The sequence below is a fragment of the Aythya marila genome (assembly GCF_965140915.1).
Source record: "Aythya marila genome assembly, chromosome: 2".
NCBI lineage: Eukaryota > Metazoa > Chordata > Aves > Anseriformes > Anatidae > Aythya > Aythya marila.
The window spans coordinates 6,400,254-6,425,346 of NC_139043.1; the positions used below are offsets into that span (position 1 = coordinate 6,400,254).

A 25,093-nucleotide genomic window follows, 5' to 3' on the forward strand; every position below is an offset into this window, starting at 1 on the left:
TGCATTTATAGTCAATCTGCTTTCATGTTGCAAAGCTGACAGACCAAAGCCTATGATGCTGGGCAAAAAGCCAGCAAGTGACCACCACAAATGAAAAGAGCAGCGTTAACCTCTCAAATCAAACAATAAGCAACAAAACACGTCTGTCCAAACTTAGCGGTTAAAGTGAAATAGCTTACATTAATTTCTGAGACCTGACCTATGCTGGCAGAAATTTGTGTGAACTTGGCCTCAGCTGTTTTGGTTTGTTTTTTAAAATTTGCAGAATTCAATGGGAAGCAGCCTGTTGCAGAGGACAACAGTTGACAGCTACTGACATGCTACGGTATCCAAAGCATGCAAGGTCAGCAGAGGTAAGAGACAATGTGTTTTGTTTGTCACAACTAACTAAAGACTCTAAGGGATTTGGATTATGCCTTACAAACCTCTATTAAATGTGTTAAGTATTTCTAAATTAATCTAATCTTAAAAAATCCCAGAAACTACCACCGTTTCTACAGCATCATTCTGAAAGACAATTGCAGGCTGAATTACATTTAGACATGTTCCAGCTATACTCCCAAGGTGTCTACTGTCTATTTTTATAATATTCCTAGAAGGGATTCCGTACAAACCCCAAGTCTGACGTCCAGCTTGGAAAATAGCACAAAGCCTTTTCTGGAGGTCCTGTAATCTATTCCTGCCAAAAAGGAGTCATTTTCATTTCCCATACCTAAACACTGCAGCAAGGCACATGTGGGCATCGTGTTACACAAGAATGAACATTATTCCAAACCCATCAGTTTCCAAATGTTTATTGTTTTCACAATTTAGAAAAGGATCGTTTATAAAGCTCTGTTTTTTGTTTGCCTTCAGCTCGCTTCTCAAAGTACAAAACCCAAGCATCTTCCTAAAGAAGTACTCAGCCAGCTTTCCCCTCTCTAGCTGCTGTTTCTTTTTCCTGCAGTAGTTCTTCCTCCTTCTTCTTGTGAAGCTTTAGGAGATATTCATCAGGCTCAATTCCTGCCTCCTTTAACTCTGACATGGCTTTCTCCAACCGGTGCAACGTACGGGCACTCTGCACTTTTCGAGTGGTGATGTACAACGTAAATTCCTTGAAGCCTATCAGTTTACAGGTGTCCACCTCACAGATATTTTTAACATCTTTGGTTTTGTCCACCTGGGGGAAGAAAACTAAACCTGCCATTTTTTCCAGCTCTTCAATATTTACTTGGAACTCAGTCAGCTGGTGACTGAAGCCTATGGGATTGTTTGGCACCACAAAAGCCCCCAGCACCAAGGGCTCTGTCGATGTTCTGGTCCGTCTGGCAAGGATCACCTTGTAGAGGTGGGATGGCACAGCTACATCATCCTTTCCAATTACCTGTCAAAAGAAAAGACACAGATCTTGTCAACTGAGGGGAAAAGAGAAGTGAGACCAATCCTACTGCCTCTAAAAAGGAGTCCCAGCACGTAACTACACACTGAAATCATGTGCAATGTTATCAGACCAGAAGCTGAAGTGGAAAAGCACAATTTCATTGCAGCTCCTCATACAGCCAGTCAGGACTGAGCTAGTCATTTGATATCTGAATCTCTTTCTCAAAGAGGAGAAGCAGGGCAGAGAACGGTTCACTGCAGGGTTGTTTGGCCACTGTTGGTAGAAGACTCTCCCAGAAGGTTCTCTGCCTTTCTCATACCACCACTGACTTCACATTGCACTGTTAAAAACAACCATGCAGACAAAAAGCCAAAAGATTAGCCTGTCATTGCCTAGATATTTGTAGAGATCCAGAGCAAGGAGCTCCAGCAGAAGAATTAATTTAACCTAAATCTCCCAAGCACTTGCAAACCAGAGCAACTTCAGTTACAGCTGAAACTGAACTGGAACCGAATCCGAAAAACATATTTGGAAACACGGAGTCAGCCAAGAGCCCAGCTCCCTAATCCTCTGGTGCTGATCTGTAAGCGTAGCTGACATGAAGGCATGATCGAGGTTCTTGTCCTGCTGCGTCACATTGTTAACACTTTGAGCGCTGTTTTCAGTAACGCTGGATCTATACGTTTTACATGAATCCTGATCTGACTGCTCCAAATCACGTACCTTTTAACACCCATTTCAAATCAGCTCTTACTTACCTTCTGCCAGTCATTTTTCATATCTCTAACACCCTTATACAGGATGTTTTTACAAGCTGTATTACCTAAGAAAATGCATTTTTGAGAGGATCTGGATATAAAGTACATTTGGTGACTCAGTATCCTGAAGGAAGTCTATCCAAAGAAAATGCATAATTTGATGAATCTGCTTCTTCCATGAATTCACTATGATTCAACTCATGAGCGTGTACGTAATAGATTTCCTGCTGTGTCAATCGGATCAGGATCCAGGAATTTAACTGAAGCACCAGTGGGGGATGATCAGGAATCTGATGTCACACAAGGCCCACTAAACTCACACACATATGTTACACAGAAGATACCCCACCCTGTCTCAAAAATTAGTCCCAGGGAAGATACCTGTCGAAGATAAGTGTAATCTCTATTCAGAAAGTGATGCTCATGCATGCACTGTGTTAGGCTTTTCTTTTTTTCCTGCAGTGTTGCTGAACTGGGTCTGCCGTGCCGACAAGGTACAACAGGCTCACGCAGGGGAAGTTTCAGTTTTGCATAGCCCTTCTGCATAACCACCCCTCAAAAATTCGTGCTTTTATTCTAACGGCAGCAGAAGAAAAAGATACAGACTCCCTGCAAGAACTACAAAGGCATCTTGTTTTCACATCAAATCCAGTAATTTGGTAGTATTTCCAGTACTTGCAATACCTGCAGAAGCGAAGGCTGCTTATTTGATTTCTGACAGCCTTTGTTAGATGCAGTTAAAACACAATTTCAGAGAAAGCAGGCATTTATTTCACTGCCACAACTGATCACATTAATTGCAAGTATTTTACAAGCTAAGTTGGTATATCAGTTCAGACATGCTTGGTCGATTTATATATACAGTATAACTCAACCACAGAAGAAATATTTCCTACGTATGCTTTATTCCGAGAGTAGTCGGTACTTCTGCAAAAGGAAACACATTTTTTAAATTTAAATTTGACTGTGGCTATTGAAACAAAGTTCACTTCAGTCTATTCTAACCGTTCAGTGCTGGATGTGTGTCTTCTACCTCTGATGCCAGTTCTGGTTAGGCTGAAACCAGAGAAAAGCACCTTTAGGAGAAAGGCCAGCCTCTAAATACAGAGGATTTATTCCAGGTTTTGCACAACAACGTAGCAGTAACTTTACTACAGTCTCTGACAAACATGCTCTTAAGATTTCTTTACTCTGTTACCAAAAACAGATATTTCCTCCCCTTCCCCATACTAGGCTATTTAACAGCATTGCTGTAGTTTACACTTTTCTACAGAAATGATCTTGCTTGTGCCACCAACACTCTCCTAAATAAAGCTCTGCCTAAACATCTAGCAGTGATTGAAAACGGAAAGCAATAAATAAATGCCTTATGCCAAAGCTACTTTCCTTTTCTACGACAGATGTCTTGATAGGGAAATGAGAGCTCCCAAGTGTCAAAGCACTTTACATTTAGCATTCAGTGTGGGTGAAACCACAGTTGCAGCTCCTCAGGATCAACTGCATAAATAATCAAAGCCGAGTGACGTACAGGTAATTTTAAAACACACTGAAAACTACGCTTCGACCCACTGTTATACCTGGTGGGTTACACTGAACTACAAAAACGAGGCATGTCGGGGTGTAACCTGCTTGAGATAGCTGGCACTCAAACTGGGGAGCACATGCAACGTGTTGGGGGTGGGAGGGAGGGAGCTAAGCAGCATGAAAAGCCCCCACGGGGAGAGGAGGAGGGGATTCATATTTCCATATTCACCCAAGCACAGGCAGCGACTGATGCTGTTGAAGGCTGGAGCTCTTTTTTTCCTAGTGGAGAAGGGAGCTTGCAGAGCCTGTGCTGCAGTCCCACCTCCTGCACGCTGCCAGGGCAGGGCAGAGAAGAAGGAAGAGGCTGTGCACAGCTGTGCTGCACCCTGAAGCTGCTGTGTCCCCCCCCAGGGAAGGCAATACTGAGAACAAACCCTGCTCCCCAGATTCCCCTGGGCCAACAACCCCTCATCAACATCATTCCTGTGCCTGCACTGCCTTCTCCAGGGCTCTTTGCAAACTTTTTCCTGCTATAAATACCTGCATAACACCTTGGTCCTCCTTAGCTTTGTCCTCTCCGCTCCTCAACACCTCCCACGCACAAACACACACCAGCATCCTCTGTCTGTTGTATAAAAGACCAGAGGAAGGGTGATCAGGTAGCTGGAGCTGCTGGGAGTACCTCCAATTAGGGGATATATATGGCATGTGTAAAACAAACAGGTGAATGTGTGCGAGCGAGCTAGCAGAGGGAACAGGGGATTGAGGCTGAGGACTTGAGTGGGTGGAGAGAAAGGCGAGGGAATGAACAGAGCTGCACAGAGAGTGGTTAGGTACGAAATGGAAATGCTGAATGCCTGGAGTGGGTGTTAAGGGAAAACAGACCCTATGCTTATGCAGTATTAAGCCCCCCTGATATATTTCTATATATTCTATGCAAAATAATGCACATTTATGCACTGTATATGAAGGAAGGAGGAAAAGAAGGAAAGAGAGGACTACTTCCAGAAAAAGGAAGGTTTGTTTTTTTTTGAGAAAAGCAGTTCTAAAAAACTCAACTCAGCACAGGCAATGGCCATACATGCAATTTATGTACCACTTCAGTTCCACACAAGCTCTCTTTTGAGGATTTAAATAAAATTTAAGTAGCGCACAGGCTTTATACCGTATCCTCTGAGTAGCAATAAACTCTTTCTGCAATTACTTTGCTGAGTTCTAATACCGTTAAAATGATTAAGACAAATTTTTAGCCTGCCAAATGGCCGGAGTCCACGGCAGCGTCCTCTCCTTACACAAAACAGGGTGTAAAAGCTCTGCCACCAGCTCTTTCTGCAGGTAGGAAAGAAGGAAGATAGAGGGTGCCCCATTTCTCTGACAGACTAAATATGCCTGACTAAGATTTTTCTGCACTTTAACACTTACATGAAGCACACACAGGAAGCATCACCAATCAGCTCTGCTGCCAGTGTGATGCAGTGATTCCTGTTAAAAAATAAATGCAGTTCTGGAGCATGCTGTAATATTTCCATGACTATGTTCTTCAGTATACCACAATTTGCCTTTCTCTGGGAGTTGACACAGAAGCTGCAGAGGAATGAATCCACATCACTGGCCCACCACACAGCCCAGCAGCCAGGGAGAGAAACAATGTGTGATTCTGCAGAAGTGAAGTTTGCAACAGAAGCAACTGGTAAGAAAAACAAACTCAACAAGTCATTTCCTATTGCCACCTAGAGGATCTTCCCACTTAACTACAGCAGCCTGAGTCACTAACCTGACCTGTGCCATCCCCTTTATCACCCATCATCAATGCATGCCTAAGAGAGGCAGGGAACATATGCCCCTAATGCAAAAAAAGGGAAAATGGGTTAAGATTATCCATACAGAAGCTGACTTTGATTTGTGCTATTCTATCCACAGGCAGCAGACGATCTTTTCGCAATCAATGCCTGCAACAGCTATCTGTCCCAGTTGGAAAAGAGCAGCAGTTTTTAATAGTGTATGTGACTCAGAAACATCTCACAAGCTAATACAACAATCTAGAAAATACAGCCATGGCATATTGAAAATCACTGCTGTCCCACGTGCTTTCTCACCCTGCTGAGAGCAGGCCACAAGGAAAGTTTTCTCTATTCCTGTAAACTTTTGCTAAAACTTTCCAATTGCCAACATCCTCATGACAAGGAAAAAAATGCACGAAACCTAAAGAATCCTCTTTTTACAGCAGTAAAAGTACTCCTTTCCCATCATCGTTTGGGATACTGATGTGAAATTTCAGATATGACTTCACTTTTTTTGTTTGTATTTGTTCAGCATACTTATGTTCACTGCCCTAACTTTTTGGAGCTGCTTATTCCCTTGTATTTTGCTTTCCACAGTGATCTGGTGCTGCCTGAAGCCCTGTAACTGAACTGGTGTCATCTAATAATGCAACTTTACGGCAACGCCATTTTCAGCATAGTGTTTATTTTTTTGTTTTAATTATTATTGTTATTGACACTGATACTGATATTCAACAAGTATGTCTAAACTTGTTATACTCAATGTTATGCCCAATTAAACATGGACAGCAGTCACAAGGATGGGCCATCAAAACACACACAATTCCTAACATTTAGAGATGCTTAAATATTGCTAAAACAACAAACATAACAGCAGTTATCCAAACTTAAAGAGCTCACATGGATAGACAAAGATGAAGGCAGAAGCAACAAGATTTCTTAAAATAGAGAGAATTTAGTGAACTTTGATAAATTCAGTCTCATACTTAAGTCACTGGATGAGGATTTTCCTGAACTTGGCTTTTTGCATAATATTTTTTCATAACTATTCTTGCTTGTAGTTATTTTTTGAATTGGAAGAAGGACAAATTTGATAATATCTGCAGAGTGCTTAAATATCACAATAAAGAATGAAGGCATTTGCTAACAGCATCCAGGGTAAGTTAAAGCATATGGCATTAAATAATGTCACCTTCATGGGGGTAATCCGATAAAGACAGGAAAAAGCAGTCCCTAAAAATCACAATTTGGGCTTTATGAGAAAGAAAATTCCATTCTGACATAAAGGGCGTAATGGCAGAATACCTAAAAGATTGCATTAGAACAGTAGCAGAACTGTTATTCTGATTAGACATTTGAAACAAGCTTTATCATATCTTTGTTTTACATTGTACTGGTTGCAGCTGCCCTGAGCAGTAAGAAACTTATCTTCTTTTGAAAGGGTAGGAATAATTTTTAAAAGTAAGGACTCATGAATGTGGAAGTAGTATTTTGCCACCTAGTGACTAGAAAATGAAAATCAACCACAAAGAGAATTAGCAGAAGAGACTAGCCTTTCATCAGTGAGTGCCAGCTCTCGACTGGCAATTATCTGAGATTCTGGTAAACAGAAATCACGTTCAATCATGACTTAACTGCCAGCACACGCTGAAGAGTCCTTGCATCAAAGGGTACCATCACAAAGACATTAAAATGATAGCTGCAGATTTTACCTCTGCACTCCAGGTACCATTTCTTCCATCCCACCCTGTCTTTAATAACCTGAGTTTAAAACAAAGCCATGCTGCAAGCCTGGATGGACTGAAAACAGCACACGTACAATTCTCCAGGTAACAACACTTCCATCTACATCTGGCCATTAATGAAATTAAGATGTCCGTCGCATTTCTTGAATTAAAAAGGACATTCCCATCACACAAAATAAGACTGCACCTCTCTCTAAAGAGAGGCTTGTTTCATTTTAGCTGCAACTTACAGCATGCCACTGACCAGGCCCATCAGATGTTTTATTGCAGATAGTATCCTTCCTGCTGATACAACCCTGTGTTTGACAGTCAGGAGCTCATTATAATTTGATATTGAATTCTATATAGAAGCAGACAATCTGGCAACGTAAAAAAATCCCGTTCCTATCAGTATAATTTGTTTACTTGATTGTTGTGACAGCTTTAACCGCCTTCACTCCAATTCCTTCTGGATTTGTGTTAGGCAGCACTGATTCTGCTGATAGTGTGTTTTTTTCCCCCCACAGTATTTGGGAGAACTCTATCAGATAGCATTGAGAAGAACTGAATGTTGTGAAGGCAGTTCTGGTAACACAGAAAATAGAAAACAGTACTGATAAAAATGTATTAATGAACTGTTACAAAAATGCACAGCCAAGTTCTCCAAATATACGTATTTCTGAAAAAAAAGTGTTATGGTCATTTTGCTATTGCCGAATCTGGCAATCTTAAAAAAATAAATTAAAAAAAGGAAACAAGAGATGGTAAAACAAAAATTCTGCCTAAAACCACAATTACAGCATTAAAGGACACGCTCCACCATATTTTTTTTTTCTTTGTTTTAATCAAGAGGATGTGTACAGGCATTCCAATGCCATGTTTACATGATGACAGACTACTACTCCCACAAAATCCACTTAGGTTATACTTAACACTGAATCCACCACAGCCCCTATCACCACTCTTCCTATAATAAAAGAACCTTCAGGAGTGCTACAGTGCTAAATAAAAGCAACCCCATAAATCTACCCTGCACCTTTGGTGTCTCTTCTCCTCCAATCTTAACCCAGCGTCTATTATTTTCACTTGTACATCATGTCTAAATTTAGGGCTGACAGCTCTCTGGTCATTTACACCAGCTGATCTAGTAACTACCCATTTGAACGCAGGTTTTATGGGACGTGTATAATGGACCTACATCCCCTAGGTGTCTGTGTAGCCTTGAGCACATTTGGCAAAGCCAACAAGTAGCCCCCAGGTTTATTTCTTCCTTTAACACAGATTCCTGCTCTCCTGGCTAAGAAACTTATAGGAGAATCTCTACTGCTTTTGAAACCTGACTGCAGAAACCATAAAGTACCATCTTAGATTTGAGAGGTGTGATTTGTGTCCCGGGGACTTGTTTGCCACAGAAATAGATGACAAGTAAGTGTATTTTCTGGTTCAGTTGTTGTACAACTCTGGCCCAGCCTAGAAAAGCAGCCATTCCATTTTGAAAATTAAACCGTAGACCTGATTCCAGAACGAGCTCACTACAAAGTACAGGAAAATGTTGTCTTCAAGCAATAAACAAAGTGTTACCTAAACCATACTTACTTTAATGGGAAACCTTTCTCAAATTAACATTTACTACAGTGGCATAGGAAATAAGAGAGCGGAGGGTTGAGCACGATGCAGGAGAATTATTGCAAAATTTATATTTCCAACTCCAAATCTGCTGACAGAGGAAAAACACCGAAGTGACAGTCACTGGAGAGCAGCAACGTACAAAACGAGACAATGTCATTTTGATTTGATCTGGACGAAGATGAAAAACCTGCATCTGCCTCTCCAACGACACAGAACAGATTTTTCCTGTTGGCATTCTATTTTACATACATTCTCAAAATGTATTTTTCAGATACCAAGCGTGGTCATCAATCTACTCTTTGCAATAAAAGCCACTGCTGGAGACAGATGAAATGACAGAACATATCTGAGGATACAGCAAGTTCAGCCAATAGATAGAACAACGTTGGCATCTAAGGAGTTCAAGGTTAATTCCCTTTCTGGAATTAAACAGCAAATGGTACCAGAGTCCAAGCAGGAACTGGGAACAATGCCATGACCGATGCTCTGTTTTTCCTCTATAGTGATCTAAAAATAACCTTTTTGGATGTCTGATGAGAAAAACACCAGCCTGTAAAGCCACAGATACATATTTCATCACTTCTTTAGCCAAAAAACAAGAAAACTACAATTGAAGAGAGGAACTGAAGCAAATCAACGTGGACACATTCACAGTAGTACTTGGGTGTTTTCTTTTTCTACACCTCTAGTCTTGTAGGATGAGAACAGCATCAGAAAGGAGCTCAGCCTTAACAGTTATGTTGCCAGATGACACGTTGTGAGTTTCAGCACTTTGGTGTACACTACAGCACTTTTCCCTAAACAGCACACACAAAGAAAAAAGGACACCTTCCCACATCAGCTTCATAAGCCCAAACAATGAGGTCTAAAAGCCTTTCATTTCTAAGTCACTTGTTTGAACCTTACAGGGTTTGCTCCTGAAAGATGGCTAAGAGGTACCTTCCCATCTCATTCAGCTGCAAACATTTTAAGTGTTCTCGTTTTAGGGGCTGAAGCCCAGACTACCAAAATCAATGGCAATGACAGCAATTGTGTATGTTTGAAAAGAACTTCTCCTCACTGTTTTGACAGGTTGCGTTCCCTCTTCTAAGAGTACGTGTTGATGGATGGAGGAAAAAAAAATAAATCAAAACCAAAAAAATCCCTCTACACTCTACTCTGAACTCTCTCCCCCTAAAGGAGGGCTTCAATGGCAAACAAAGGCACTTATACTATAAAGAAATCTCACAATAACCAAACAATCCTCAGCCTGCATTTATTTATTCTTAGAAGTGTACCCAAACAGGATCCAACTCAAATAACTGCATATTCAACCCAACCTCACCCCCAATCAACATTTTATTTTTCCACCTGCTGACAGTATTATCTGTTCTTAAATACAGCTTAAATACAAATCAATCTATATAATGAATCTCATCCTAGGAAGCTGACTGAAGGATTTATGAATGGCCAAATGGCGAAATGAACACGTGAGTGTGATTGTTCCACCCTTTTCAACTCCACACTGAACTTCACTTCATAGTTTATATTAAGACCAAAACCGATAAAACATTCATAAAAGACCGGAGTTGTCATCAAACCCAAAGATGATGAAGACATCTTGGCAACGGACAAGAACAGAACGATATGATAATCAAAGCAGCACGGACATTTTGTGCCACTGTTATTCCAGCACCAGATCCTGATATCGAGTTACTTGGAATAAAGGCAGTAAGATGCAGTGCCTGCCGTTATTTTTTACCTGTGGAATACTAACATTTACATTTCAAAACCAAAATGTAGAGCCATAATTGTATTTTAGAAAAGGTAATCTTTCCTCTTCTAAGCAAACACTTTCTCTAGAGAAAAAAAAATAAAGATGAGCAGTATTAAACCAAAACGGTTGATAGATGCAGTTGATAAATGATTCAACTGCTTCCTGGAAAATCGTTTTAGCCTATAAAATTTTCAAGTCTGCTCAGGATTTTTAGCTCTTTGCAATGTAAGACTGAACTGTATTTTTAACGGTAAATAAATGCATTATCTTGACAACTACAAGGAAACAAATTCCAGCAAGCTATGTGCAAACCTGGAGAACTCTTATGGTACCATTCTGTGTGACAGTGAGCCAAATGTTCAGCTTGACACTGCTGAAAAGTAACATTTCCCTTCTGCTCCCAGCTACGTGGTTTTGCCACATATCTCACACTGTCACCGGTACGTGCTGGACTCCTGTGGGCTGATGTATCTTTCTATAGCAGTAGAAAAAAAGCCAAGGAAACAAACAAAAACAAGCCGGCATGGATGGTTATCTCTACTTCACTACTTCATTAAGGACCTCGTGGAAGGATGTGCCAATCAGCACCTGCATACAAGGTTGGAACTGAAGGTTGCAACTGCCACCCAACATGAAAAAGATGAACTATAATTATTGCGTTTTTATGTGCGTAACATAGGACTGTCAGGAAAACAAACAAAAAAAGAAACAAAAACCAAAGCAGTGATTTCATCACAGTCAGGGTTATAGACGTGTGGGTGATATAAGGGATAGGTTTTAAAGAAGTAAACAGGTAAAAGTGAACAGGAAAAATTACATTCTGTCACTACTGATTTCCAAGCTCAATCAAAAAAAAGTTCCAAGCGCATTCAGAACAGAGAAATAGTGCCTAAATCTCACTGCTAAACAAGCTAGCATTGAAAGCCGAACATCTCGCTCTTTAGCATCTCTCAAATCCTCAGCTACAGGGTTTGTTTTTATAGCAAGCTCATGCATTGCTCCTCAGAGACCTAGCTGGACAGCTGAATCACTCACGAGCTGACGCTGCAGTTCATCTGAGCATTTATTTTCATGGAGAAGTGTTTTTTTCAAGAGGTGCAAAATACCCTATTATTTGCATTATGCTTGCTAGCATTCAACAACTGAAAACAGCAATAATATGTCATTACAGTAGGGGCAGAAGAGCATAGTAAGGTTTTCGAGGAACCTTACAGATCCTACAGATGTCTATAAGCATGCTTACAAGAAGTTAGGACAAGCAACCATAAATTCACCTTTCAACATGATAACCTTTCCTGTTTGTCTAACAGCGATAATAGAGAGTGTGCCTGATCAAACCTGTATCTTCAGGGTATTTAAAACAAATAATAAAATGGGGGACCAAAATAGGTATCAGTACAATGGACAAGCAATTATACTGCATTCACCTAAAACCTACCGAACTTGAATGAAGTCTTTCAACTGACTTTGTTGTTCTTAGATAAGGCCTTGCAACTGGGATTTTAAGTGATACATATGGGATATCACCAAGGAACTGCTTTTGAAATTGCTTTTAGCAGAGCACAGGCATTGCAATCCCCTAAATAGGTTTGAAAAGCCCCCATTACCTTTGTAGTGCCGTGTTTCTAAAAAATACATTAGTGACTGCAAAGATGCATTCAAATCAGCAAAATCCACTAACTCTCTGCTTAGACACTGTCACACAGAAGTCAGACTATAGTTTTACTGCAAATCATGAAGACATTCAATAGTTCTCTCATTGTAAATAAAACAAATCATTTTAAAATTATATTTTTAACACGTAGGCAAGATATTTCTAATGAATTAGTCCCAACTACTATTGGACATATTGTACATAGTAGGATGTTTAACTTTGTTTTATCACGCTGCAATGATATCAAACCTGTTCTTAAATAGTAATTTAAAATGTATAACCACTGCACAATTAACCCAGTACATACCTGGTAAGTAACACTCTTCTTTCCATCATCATTTGTTTGAGGCAAGGTCAGAGGTCCAGAAACTACCCAGACATCCTCAAATCTCTCGGTCAATTCCCGACAATACATTTCCATTCTGAAACATATTTGTCAGACTGAGTAGAGCCAGCTGGGAAAACTTAACACAACAAACTTCAAAACAGACTATGAAGGGCAAGAGGACTTCTCCACACTCACATGACTGATTGACATGCCGAAGAAGGCAAACTGCAGGCCCAAGCCATACTTCCCTCTTGTTCCAGTTTCACTTATGTATAGATGGGTGTGATAACACACACCTATCTGAAAATAGTTCCTTAGCCTTGCCACCTAACTCGAAAATCTGAATTCTCTACTTAATCCCATACCTGACACCAGAAAGATAACTATTGATTAGATTAGCAAGACACTTGTTTTAAACAGCCTGCGGCATTCTTGTTCAAATGGTTCTACCACACTACTGCGTTTGTATGTTCACCCCAAGGAACCAATGTCCTAAACAACCAGCTCTTTCTGTAGCTCAAAGAACTTTCAGTTATTATGTGCCATTCCTGCTAAGCCTACTTATTGCTTTTTTTGATATATAACTAATTAAAAAGAGTTACTCCAGAAATACTAATGTTCTTTTTGTTTTCTAAACTAGCTGATTCAGTTTACAGCATAAAATACTTCCCCAAATAAAAAGTTTTCCAGATTACAGCTTTATTACAGAAAATGGGAGATTGTAACCACTCTGATCTAACACCGCAGGTGTTACAGAAATTACATAAAGTGAGCACCTACTGGGCCTTTACTAAAGACAGAACTGTACCTCACTCAAATGGACAAAGAGACCAGAACATGAGACAGCGGACCCCAGATAATATGTCTGCTTTTACGGGGGAAAGTTTCTCCCCCTTCTCCCTCCTGTTCCTCATACCTCTCACTTGGGCCAACTTTAGCACACCTCACCTGTCCATAACCCTGACCAAAACCAGACTTTTTTTCCTGTGATGGGTTAGTAAGTTAAAAAAGCTCACACAAATCAGAATTAGCAGGAATTAACCCATTTTTCTTTGGTGATAGTGCGCTGCCATGTGACAAGCCAAAGCACTGACCACAAGCTAATTTTGTTTTCCGCTCTCATTAGCTTTGCTCAGAGATCAGACTACAGGAACCACGAAGTTACACTCAAGACAGAAGGGAAGAAAGAAGCACGTTGGTAGGAAGAAAATGATAAACGAACAGTCAGACCACATCAAGAAACCAATCTAGTATCTTACTATCTAAGGTTCCTGAAAGACAGTCCTGCAATTCTTTCCCCTTGCTCCCCTTTTTTGCCCCAGCTGCACTGTCCTACTCCACGCTGGCTCTAGCATTCATCTCACCCGTTGATCCGATTTTCAAATCTGGCAGAAATGTAACAAACCAAACCAAAATGTGGATCAGTTTAACTGGGTTAGTAAATGGAGTCGACTCGGTGTAGAGTAAGGCATGTATCAGAGCTGGAACTGAGAAAGCAGCAAAAACACGCAGCTGAAGGGCAAACACCACTTTAAAAATCATCAGACTGTTAAACTGTCTAAGCTGTATTGTCTGCACCTCAAAAGACAATTCAAGAAGTGATTAAAATCAAGAAAGGAAAGGAGTACTAAAGACAGGAAGGGATGCAACACATATGAGGTACAGTACCCTTAAAACTATGTATCATTTAAAAAGTGACTGACGAAACAAGTGACACAAATACCCAGTTTGTGTACTTAAACTGCGGCGATAAGGTGCTGGGGTTGGTAGAAAGTGATAACAGCAGCTTAAATTATGGGGCTGATAGTGGCAGGGGAAATTCTAAAATACTCCCCATGATTTCCTGATCAGGCACCAATCCTGCTCCAGAGAAATAAGGAGGGTTTCCAGCCTTAAACTGGTTCCAGCGCTTAGCTTCAGTACAAGGAAATTTTACGCTCAAATACTCGAGGTATTAAAATAAAACAGAAACATCTCTTAAAATGTTATAGCGTTTTATTTGTCTATAAAATAGTGTAACCTTACTGAACGCCTCATATGATTTTATATGCACTCTTGTAAAACTGGAAAGCAGGTGCGTGTCGTTGAATGATGATGCATTTCTGACATACTTTTAGTACAATACTGTACACGATTTTGCCAACCTTCCCTCGAGTGAGCCTTGTGAAATTCATCATTCTCCCCTCCTGTTTCTGAGTCTTCACATTCTTTAAGCCCTATGCAAGAAGCACAAAATGAATGCTCGTTTTATTAGGCTTTTTTTCTGCTCAAGGGGATGACAGAATAAAAACCCTACATAAAGAAAGGTAAGATTTACTTCCACTCGCTTCACTTCCCAGCTGATCCAGCCAGCATTCACAAACAACAGAGAACTTGCCTGACTGCTACTTGGAAGCCAGCACTCCGAGAAATACCTAAAAAAGCCCTGGAGTAGTCACAGCTCAGCAGGGAGCACTCAGTTCTCTTATTCAAAGTGAACAGATGTCCACGTACAGAGATGTGGATACTCTGATATTGGAAGTGATTTTTTGGAGATGTTAAAACTAGATCTAAACCCTTTCCCTGCTCCTACTTATTTTTCCTTAAGGACAGAAATGTTAAGCCTGGTACCTTTACCCGCATCAGCCAGAATAAATGATTTTATTCTAAATAAATGCCCTGTAAAGTTTTCCTGAATAAAGAGCTAAAGCAGCCATTATACTGCTCTTGCATTGTGAGGACTGTGAGTTACCTTTCAGAGAAGGTTGACATGATCTCTACAGATCATATTTTTCATTTAGTTAATTCCTTATAAGTAATTTCTCACCTGTTCCAAAATCCAGCATTATTTTCGTAATTCTGAGGCACAATGTTAGAGAGATAAAACGTTTCAGCCATAGCTCTCTGCATGAAGAAAGAAAATAGTATCATTTCATTGAAACATCCGAGCTGTAAACACATTTTTTAAGTTTTTGGATCAGAAGCCATTTCTAGTTTAGTTTTACCATTATCAGAATAAAAGGTCAGACAAGAGCTGAGTCAGAGTATCTACAAAAATGTTTGGAATAAGAGGTGTAAAACTGAGGAGCAAACCTTGCAAATTGGATCTGTTCTTTTTTTTTTTTTGGACAGAAACAGTACAAGAATGTCCAATTCTAGAGGCATGGTAGTAATTAACATGCTAACAGACTCCCAATACTGTACTGTCTTTGGAAGCAACTAGATACTCTTTATTTTAAAGGGGACAATGCTTTCAATCATGCTTTTCATTTATTTGAGTGATTATTCACCAGCTTTTTCTTTCTGTTAGAACAAAAGACAGAATATTCATCTCTATCTTACAATCTTGCAAATACATATGATGCAGGTAATGAAATGATGGGACCATAATATGCAAACAGCTACATACCTGCTTAATTTTATGCTTTAAAAGTGTCAGAAACCTCTCTGAATTAAAGCTTGCATATCTCGAGATGTGAATGACCTGGGGCTACAACTACACATATGCAGGAAAATACAGTATAAAAAAAATCCAAAATCTTTACCCAGAATCTTCACAGGTTCTGTCTCTGTCAATGTTTTTCAGATACTTCTTCATCAAAGTGAAGGTGCTGACAGAACTTTTTACAGTAATGGGCTAACACTGCCTGCACTAATTAAACCGTGAAATTAAGGTTTTATAACTCTGTATTGGAAACACTGTATTACCTCACTGCATTTCAAACCAGGTAGAGAATCTCTCTGTGCAGGTAGCTCATCTGCTAAAACTGCCCAGGTATCACAACTAACCTCCCAGCAAGACACTTCCAGCAGAAATAAAACGACTGGTTCTTTGATCCGATACATGCCAGCGTGCTCTCACTCTGCCCCAGAGCATACTACTATGCAGAGCAGAAATACAAATTCAAACTGCTTGTTAATTGACAAATTGCCTGCATTAGGCACATTTCGCATGAGGATCCAATAAATCCGAGGCTGCTTTGTTAGTCAGCCAAGGCATTAGGGCATGCTTTTCTTACAATTCAAACCAATGGCAGGTGAAGACATTTTATAGACTGAAAGAACTATGGCAAAAAGGTTCTAATTTACCTCATATACATTGCCAGAAAGGGGAAAAAAAGCTTTTTAAATCATCCAGTCAATCCTCTTGCCAATGTAGAGCAGTACTTAGCAGTATCTTTGCTTTGCCCAATCTAGCCTTAAACATTTCAGCACCTGTTGGCTGAAATGAAGTCATCTCTCCTCGTCTCCCTTTCACTGAGCTTCAGAAGACACTTGTGAGGTCTGGCTGGGGAAGGTTCTCACCTTCTTTGTTCCCACTTGAGACTCTAAATTTCACTCAATTTGGACACCTGAATTAGACTGCATGAGCATCCTACAGTGCTCAATCAAGAATAGACCTTTTAAGTCTGAAATCAGGTCTGTGCTTCAACAATGAGACCATATCCCATCTAAAAACAGTGAAAGGAACATCATACGTTACTCTTAAGAGTCTTTTTACCCTTTCCGATAAACATAAATAAATAAAAAAATCCTACTGTTGAAAATTTGTTATCTCCTGCTGGTGCCATGTGTCCTCGCGACCACCCGCTCCCAAGGTAGTCTTCATTGACAGCACTGAACATTAGAGGGATGTTAGGATCTGGTCTGAATTTACAGTGCCTTCGGTCTGCATTGCCTAAGAAATAACACACTGGATTGTTATCATTAAACTATCAACAACAGGACATCTCACCAAATTGCCCACACTTTAGGATTCAACACAATAATCTGAATATTCTTCTCCTCAGCCATACAAGAGAAGAATTCTCCTTACAGATCCATGCTCCAGTTCCTACCTCCATTCCCACTACCCTTCCCTACCACAGACTGCATTTTTACTGTTTTATAGAGAAAAACGAAAGAAAAATAGTTTACCCTTATCATAAAGGCACACTAATATTAAAGGCAAGATTGCTAAAGATATAAACCAGTACAGATTCTCTTTTTAGGACAATTAAGATACACAAATCCTCACCAGCAGCAGTTCCATTTTTTAATGTTTGAGCCACTAGAAGCATTTCTTCTTTTTCCAAGTCTAGCCTGGATGTGGAATGGCTTTATTTTATAAACTTCCCACTGGTAATAAGGCCATTCCGGAGAACATCAAGTCATTTGTTCTTCACGTGCATAGAATTAAGTGAAGAGCTTTCCTGCCCCTCTCTAGGACTCCCCTGCTGCCTCTCCAGACATTTGGAAATGATGCACAAAAATGACCTGGCTTAAGTCTTCTTTAAGACAGTTTTTATGTTTATTTTTGCAGAGGGTTGCGGGAGGAGTTAGCTGAACTGTTCCAGAGATGGCAGCCCAAACTAAGCTGCTACGTCTGCCAGGGAGCCTGTGGCTTTTTTATAGATTTTGTGGGCATACACCTTTTTGTGTCCCTGCACTGTGTGAAGTCCCAGTCTGCTTCTTGGGAAAGAAGTTACTCAGAGCAGGCTGCAACTTTGAGAAAACTTCATCCCCAAATCAGCCGCTTCCTTGAAAAGGTGATGGCCAGAAGACTTGCATGAATTATTCTGGCACTGACAACCTCCAACAAAACACTGTTTTTCTTAGGGAACAGCCTTGGATCCATCCATGAACATCCATTACGAGCAAGGTGTGCCATGGAGGCAGCTGAGGAACACCCAAGGGCTGACTTCGCTGTGTCTGTGCAACAGGGCCACACAGGTGGTGGGAGAGCTTCAAGCACCATCACTGTTGTCCACATTTTTTTTCCAAATGCCACTATAATTCAAAGAATCCCCAGCATACTGATTTTTCTTCATAAAATTCAGGGTGTCAGGCAAAATTTCACACACACAATATATAGAGGACCATTACATGTTCTCTTTTCATTCAAGCATGAATCAGGACCTGTGCACACAAGAATTTTCCTCAAACTTGGCACTTCATAAAGTACTTTCTCTTGCAATAAAACATGAAGGGCAATTTTCAATGATTACCACTGTTAGTTGTTAAAGTTAAGTCTTCTACAGCTGACTGTGCACACACATTCAGTGATACTACTGAGTGCATACACACCCTATGCATGCTGTGCTCCACGCTCTCCACCTTGGCAGCTTCTCTATCCAAGAATATCTAAGGACCACAAGAAATAAGGGAAGGAGTGGGAAATGTGCAGACATATTGGTAATGCAGATCAGAAACCAGTATATGTAAGCAATTTCCTCTTCTTCACTGGCCATCTGTGCATATGTCCATGGAGGTAATACAGAGATAATGGCAAAACGGAGAGTGGTCAAAGCATCTTTATGCAGCGCAGGTAGAAGGAAGGAGCTCTCACTTTTCTGTTTGTTTTTTTTTGGTAAAGAATGTGGTACAATAGTTTAACACAGGATCGATGCTTAGGAAGCAACACCGATGATGTTATCAGCATGCAAATCAACAGAATTATCTTTTTTTTAAAAAAAAAAAAAAAAAGACACTTCATCTCACTATTTAAGACAAAGCACAAAGCATAATTTATCAATTAAACTTGAAAAATGGAAAATATATCATGATTTATTCTCTGTCCACTGCTTTGATAAAATGGAGGATTCCTCCTGTAATTACATGTAGACCTCATTTACATTTAAAGCACTTTTTAAACACTTAAGTGAACAACACAGGTATGCCCCAAATCTCACTTACAATAGCTCTCATATATAAATCTTGAGTTGAATGTCTCAAGATCTATATTTTCAATTTGCAGTTAGTTGTACCTGATCATTTGGAAAAAGTTTTAACAATTCAACTTTTAAGGCCTGCTTGAAAGTAAGCCTGGAACTACTGCTTTCTTCTCAGAAAGAAGAGAAATCAATGATACTACTTAGGGGTGGGTTATAAATATTTTCAGGATCATGCTTTTAATTTTGAAAGGTAATTTGAAGACAGTGATAAAGATATATTTAGAGGGCTACTGCTTTCATAAAACATTTTACAATTATAAAGTTATCCATTACTAATAATTCACCTTATAAAAGCTGAACTAATGCTATAAACTTGATTTATAATGACTGTATTCCATTCACATTTCACTCAGCACTGACAGCAAAAATCACTAAGCCTGTCTTGCATAAAGAACAGGGAAGAGACTATTAGATAATGCACGTCAGAAAATACAACAGAACTGCATCAAAGTAGGTAATGTCTGCAGCGAGTAGCTATGCATTATCTAGCTTTGAACAATTATAACTGTTGATGCCCTCTGCTCCATTTTTATCTCAGAAACAGAGATTCATCTTTTCTTCACATTCTGAGCAAATCTCTTCAAGATCTATAGGTGAAACGGTCTGGTTATTAAAGGCATTGACTCATTTGGGGCAGTGCCTCAACTGACATAAATTGTCCCACAGAAATAACTACACTAGCTAAGGAAGCAAGAACAATTTGAGGGACTTGAGACTGAATTTTTCAGGTTGAATAAGGTAAGAAGTTTAATTTTCAGTTTTACTTTCTCTCCATCCATTCATATTTAATAGAGAGAAGTTAAGCTTCCCTCCTGCAACATGACTTAGAAGGTTTATACTGATTCAGCTACACCGATCTGGTGCTTTTAGACTGTTTCATAAATTCACAACAGAAACTTCTTCTCATGGAAGGTAGCTCTAGTTCTTCACTTCCCCTTCACACTCAGCCCTTGAGCTGTGTCATGCAGACCTGTCTTATATGTGCAATACTAGACAAATCCCAGCAAGATAAGGAATACTGAAGAGACCTGTCAACCAGCAGTGACAGATCTCTTTTAATTCACTAGCAATATCAGCCTTCAAATGTAACAGAGCTGACATCCATCCAGAGGCCTACTGCCTCCAGTAAGATTGTGAATAGCTGGAAAAAGTCATACCTAGAGATCACTACAGGGTTTTTCTCCCAGTCTATTCCTGGGTCCGCATCCTGTGAACTGCAAAACCTATTCTCAGTGCCGTAAATCTAAGTAAATAAACACCTACATACCCAGTGTCTTCTGTTTTGAAATATGTTCAATCACCCATCTAGGCACGCGCTTTGCCTGATCGTAAGACAGTGCATGATTTGTGTAACATCTGGTCTCTGTTCCAGCTTCAGGGAATCCATATTTTTCCAGCAGAGAGTCTTCTATTGGTTCTGAAGAGAAAAATAAACAGAAAGCAATCCAAAGATGAAATGCGATCAGAAACAAGACAGTAAGAGAAGCATCTCTGTGGATGTGGACATACTGTATAGGGAGCTATTTGAGATTACTGCCACAATTAAAGACAAAAATAATTAGGAAAGCAATCCAGTGAAACTTCTTTCCACCAAAAAACAGCTGTGCTTTCCATCATGCCCTCACAGGAGGATCTGAGCTCTAGGACTAACTCATTCACTGCAATGCCTGCACACATTTACTCAGCAATTACTCTGGGTTGGCCTCTACAGGAGAAACTATCATTTATTTAGGGATTCATCAGCCAAAGAGGAGTTCAGGACACAGGGTATCAACACACAGATTGCCCCTTTCAGGGACTCAGCCAGAAATCAGACTCCCCCTTGCAAATCAGGGTGTTAAGCACAAGTCCTACCATCACTAGGAATAGTTACACGCTGCTGAATGGAGGAAAACTTCACCGTAAGTTTTTTTTTAAAAACATTTTTCTCTAATGGAGGAATATTTGCATCCACCTTACTTACTTTTAAAGCCTTCAGACTACAGAGAAATACATTAACTCCCTCCACACCCTGAGGCACCCTCAATACCCCTTCCCTACACACCTGAAACCCTAGGGAAACTGGGGGGAAAAGGCTGAAATTTATTTATGGCCTGCCCGAACTGTGGGATTCTAAGTAAACATACGTGTAGGTATGTTTGTTGTATCTTTACAAAGACATGCCAAATGACCAGACCACGCAGGGCTGCTGCAGCTGCCCACAGGGTCAGCCATCCTGTCAGCCGCAGGCACCCCCTCCCCTCACGCACCGCTTGGCTGCGAGCGGGAAGCCGCGCTTATAGCGCCATTTTCAGCCCTGAATCCCCCAATATAACATCCCTCCGCCCTCCTTTGCCCACTTCGGGCACTCCACGGAGGAAGCAGCCAAAAAAACAGCAGCTCCAAGGGGGAACGGAGCGGCTGGGGGGGGGACGGGCGGTTGTGGAGAGCGCGGCAGCGCTGAGGCGGAGCAGCTCCCGCCCCGCGCTGCGCTATGGAGCCGGGGCTCCCCGCGTCCCCTCAGCCCCTTCAGCTCTTACCCTCCGGCAGGACCCGCTCGGGGGCCGGCTCCGGCTGGCTCTGGCTCCGGAGAAGCCTCCAGGCTGCCCAGCAAGACGCGGCAGCTCCCGCAGCGGCCCCGCAAACGAAGCCTCCCAAAAAGCGGCGATGGCGAGGCAGAGCCGCCATGGCGGAGGGAGAGAGGAAGGATGGCGGCGCCGCGCTGCAGCGCCCTCTGTCAGCCCGCCATGGTGGCGTTGCCTCAGTAGAATAATGTGCTAATAAAGGGTAAAACGGGATTTCCCCGAAAGCTTAAAAAAATAAAATAAAAGAGGGCTCGCCCTCACAGGGACAGCCCGGAGAGGTGTGCTTAAACCAGTCCCCAGGCAGGTGACAGTGCCGCCATTTGGTTACTGGACATCAGGTGCTTCATGAGGGAATCTGACAGCATGATTATTATTATGTTTACCCCTCATAGGCACCCACACCTATAAGCATTTCCTGCCCAGCTCCAATAAAGCAGTATTTTTGCTGAAAAGTGATGCGTATAGCAATGAAAAATGCCAAAATACAAGGGCTGGGACTCCCCACCATCACTTGCCTGGAGAAGGCCTGCCATGCTTCACTTTGAAGTGGAGCACACGCCTTTCCTGCCTCATGTTTGGGGGATTACATTCCTCACCATGCTGGCACAAGTATAAAAAACTCTTTTCTAAAAATTATTTTTCAATATTTTTCCATGTCCACCCCAACCTCACTGTATCTTTTAGGGTATTCAGCTGAAGTTGAAGGGGGAAAAAATGTGAAGTGGAAGCTCTATTACAATTCTAGGTCCAACGCTTGCTCTGAGCAGTACCTCACACCAAAGCCATTTCCCCACCTGTGACAGACCCCACAGCACTGTGCCAGCAGGGAATTTGCTAACAGTTGCACCAGTGAATATCCCTGCTCACATGCTGTGAGCAGGGGTGCGTTGCCTCGGATCAGCTACGGCTCTAACACCAGCTTAGGGTTAGTGTAACTTCCACTTCCAGCAAATATTAAAGTCTTAGAAGAGAAGGTTTTGTAAATCCAGTTGGAACCATTTTAAGCGATTTGTGTCCCTTGCTCTGTTCTGCTCCTCTGCTCGAGCTGGCAGAAAAGAAGACACTCCAGGGCAAGGTCCTGGGATTTAGCTTAACCCCCATCACTGATGCTTGCAGCTGTATTACTGGACCTTGTATTGATACAGCTTAGTGTGCACGTAGTGTTGTGTTTGAACAGGTCTCTGGGAATAGTAAGCACTGTTACCACGGTGCTACAAGGGGCAACATGCTTGAAAGGACGCAGCTATCTGAGCTAATTCCCTCTTCCCCTTAGAGGGGTTTGAAAACTATGGATCGAAATGCAGGCGTCAGCTATGCCTGTGCAGGGATTTCGTTTTGCAGCAGAGATGCCATTAAAACACCAAAAGGTTCTATAAAAAGGAAATACTTCAGATAGATGCCAAAGATATTACCAAAAAGCAATGAGTTTTAACGTCGCAGCAACAACAGAAGCAATTATTTGTAATTTATTGTTTATTTTCATATACAAAAAGATAAACTTGAAATAGTTCTTTCTAGTTTTTTTCCTCCTATCTGTTGGGGTGTAGCTGCTTCACACAGGGCAAATACTACATTCATACTGGTTTATTCGGACACCCAGTGCAAAGCTGAAGCAGCAAAACTCCAACTTGGCAGATCTAATGTCAAACTTGAGACTCATTTCTAAAATACCACAGTAAAAAGGAACAAAGATCCACTGCAAATTCATGAACTATGATACAATGTTTTTTCCAAAATGTCTTCATTTCATAACTGCAATACAATGGATGTCTGCATTAGGCCTTTTTACACATATATTATATATATATATACTTTTGCAGAATATATATATATAATATACATATAAAAATCAGCACACTTCAATCCAAAAGGGGTTACAGCAACGAGCTTAACTCTCTGTATACTTTTTTAACAGGATACTTTAGTATATCTTTTGTTAACTCAGTAGTACAAGCTATCTCTGTTCTACATTTTTATAGCTACAAGAGTGAAATATAACCTACAACATTTACATTTCACATATCTTGGTATACAAACAGTACTTATTGAATTTGAGCCAAGGACCAAAAGACTCTTTAAAAATTATTTCACCATCTGATAGAGCTTCCTGTAATTTACACTCAGTTTATTCTGCAATCTTCTAAATCATTTACGTAATCTCATAGTTTGAGTTTAAATCCATTCAAACTGGAAATCCTGGAGAAACAGGTTACTGCAAACTCTTATGTATACTCTATATATACAAGTTAAGTAACACAGCGTAATAAGACTTAGCTATTTATCCTAAAACTGATATACACATATTTCACTACGCTAGACAAGTCTTAGGATTTTTATTTTATTTCTTTAAATAAAGCACAAATTTAGAAGTAGCTGGTAAAACTTACAATAAGATGGTTTAAAATGACAAATGGTTAGGGTGAGATTTCTTTCTGCTGGTGCCAAAACATTTTCTTGTGAGTTTTGTACTATGCTGTGTTGTTTAACTGTATGTGTCTAATGTTACATGCAGAAAGCTCTTTCCACAAGAATTGACATCAAACTGTACTTAAGTCAACTTTACAGTATAAAATTTGTCAAACTTAAGGACAAATGTGAAAATATTAACAGGTGAAAGATCAGGCTTTCAACTCTATCATGAGGATCATGCAGAATTCATAAGCAGATAGTTTGAGCAGATTGACAATGGCATTGTGCGGACTTATGGCATAGAGAAGAGGTCAAGAGTGTTACTTAGTTTGCAGTAACCACCTCCTTCAATTCTGATCCACTAACAGATTCACTTTTGCATCATACTTATTCCATTGGAAGGCCAACAGCATTGCAAAATGCCTGCTTCTGGGAGATTTTAATACTTTCACAAATTATTTACAGAGATAATCGTAAACCATCAATAACGATAGAGACATTAGATGGAGAAAAAATGGGAAAAGGGAAACAACTTCATTTCTTACTTTAAACTAATTACTATTTGAGTTGGAAAGTTACTTTTTTTGGCTAAGTAAAATAAAGACTGTAGTGTGCATTGGTTACATAGATACATGAAAAAAAAAGAAAAAAGAAAAATACTTTTTTTTATACAGTAGAATGTTAATAAAAAGAAAGGTTTTTTTGTTGTTGTTGTCATTTTTCTCCAGAAAAAAAAATATCCTGAATCCAATTCTCTTTGGCAAAGTATCATTAAGGACAAGTCATTGTGGTTGAAGGCCTGTTTTTATGAGAAGGTTTTCTGGAGAAGGTAGTTGGAAAAAAGAAAGGGCTAAACAGGTATCAGGTCTTGCAACATGTTTCCTGATATCCAGAAATTGTTCTGATGCTTAGTC

General features: G+C 40.3%; 1 protein-coding gene across 1 annotated transcript; it reads right to left on the reverse strand.

The window, feature by feature from the left end:
• Positions 1 to 784: 784 nt before the first annotated feature.
• On the reverse strand, positions 785 to 21,873 carry EXOG (exo/endonuclease G; the record flags this gene model as incomplete). The annotated part of the gene is made up of 6 exons (XM_082754781.1): positions 785 to 1,363; positions 12,494 to 12,608; positions 15,321 to 15,397; positions 17,032 to 17,171; positions 20,474 to 20,623; positions 21,726 to 21,873. 6 exons carry the CDS (start codon positions 21,871 to 21,873, stop codon positions 902 to 904), a joined length of 1,092 nt encoding a protein of 363 aa, XP_082610907.1. The 3' UTR covers positions 785 to 901.
• Positions 21,874 to 25,093: the final 3,220 nt, after the last annotated feature.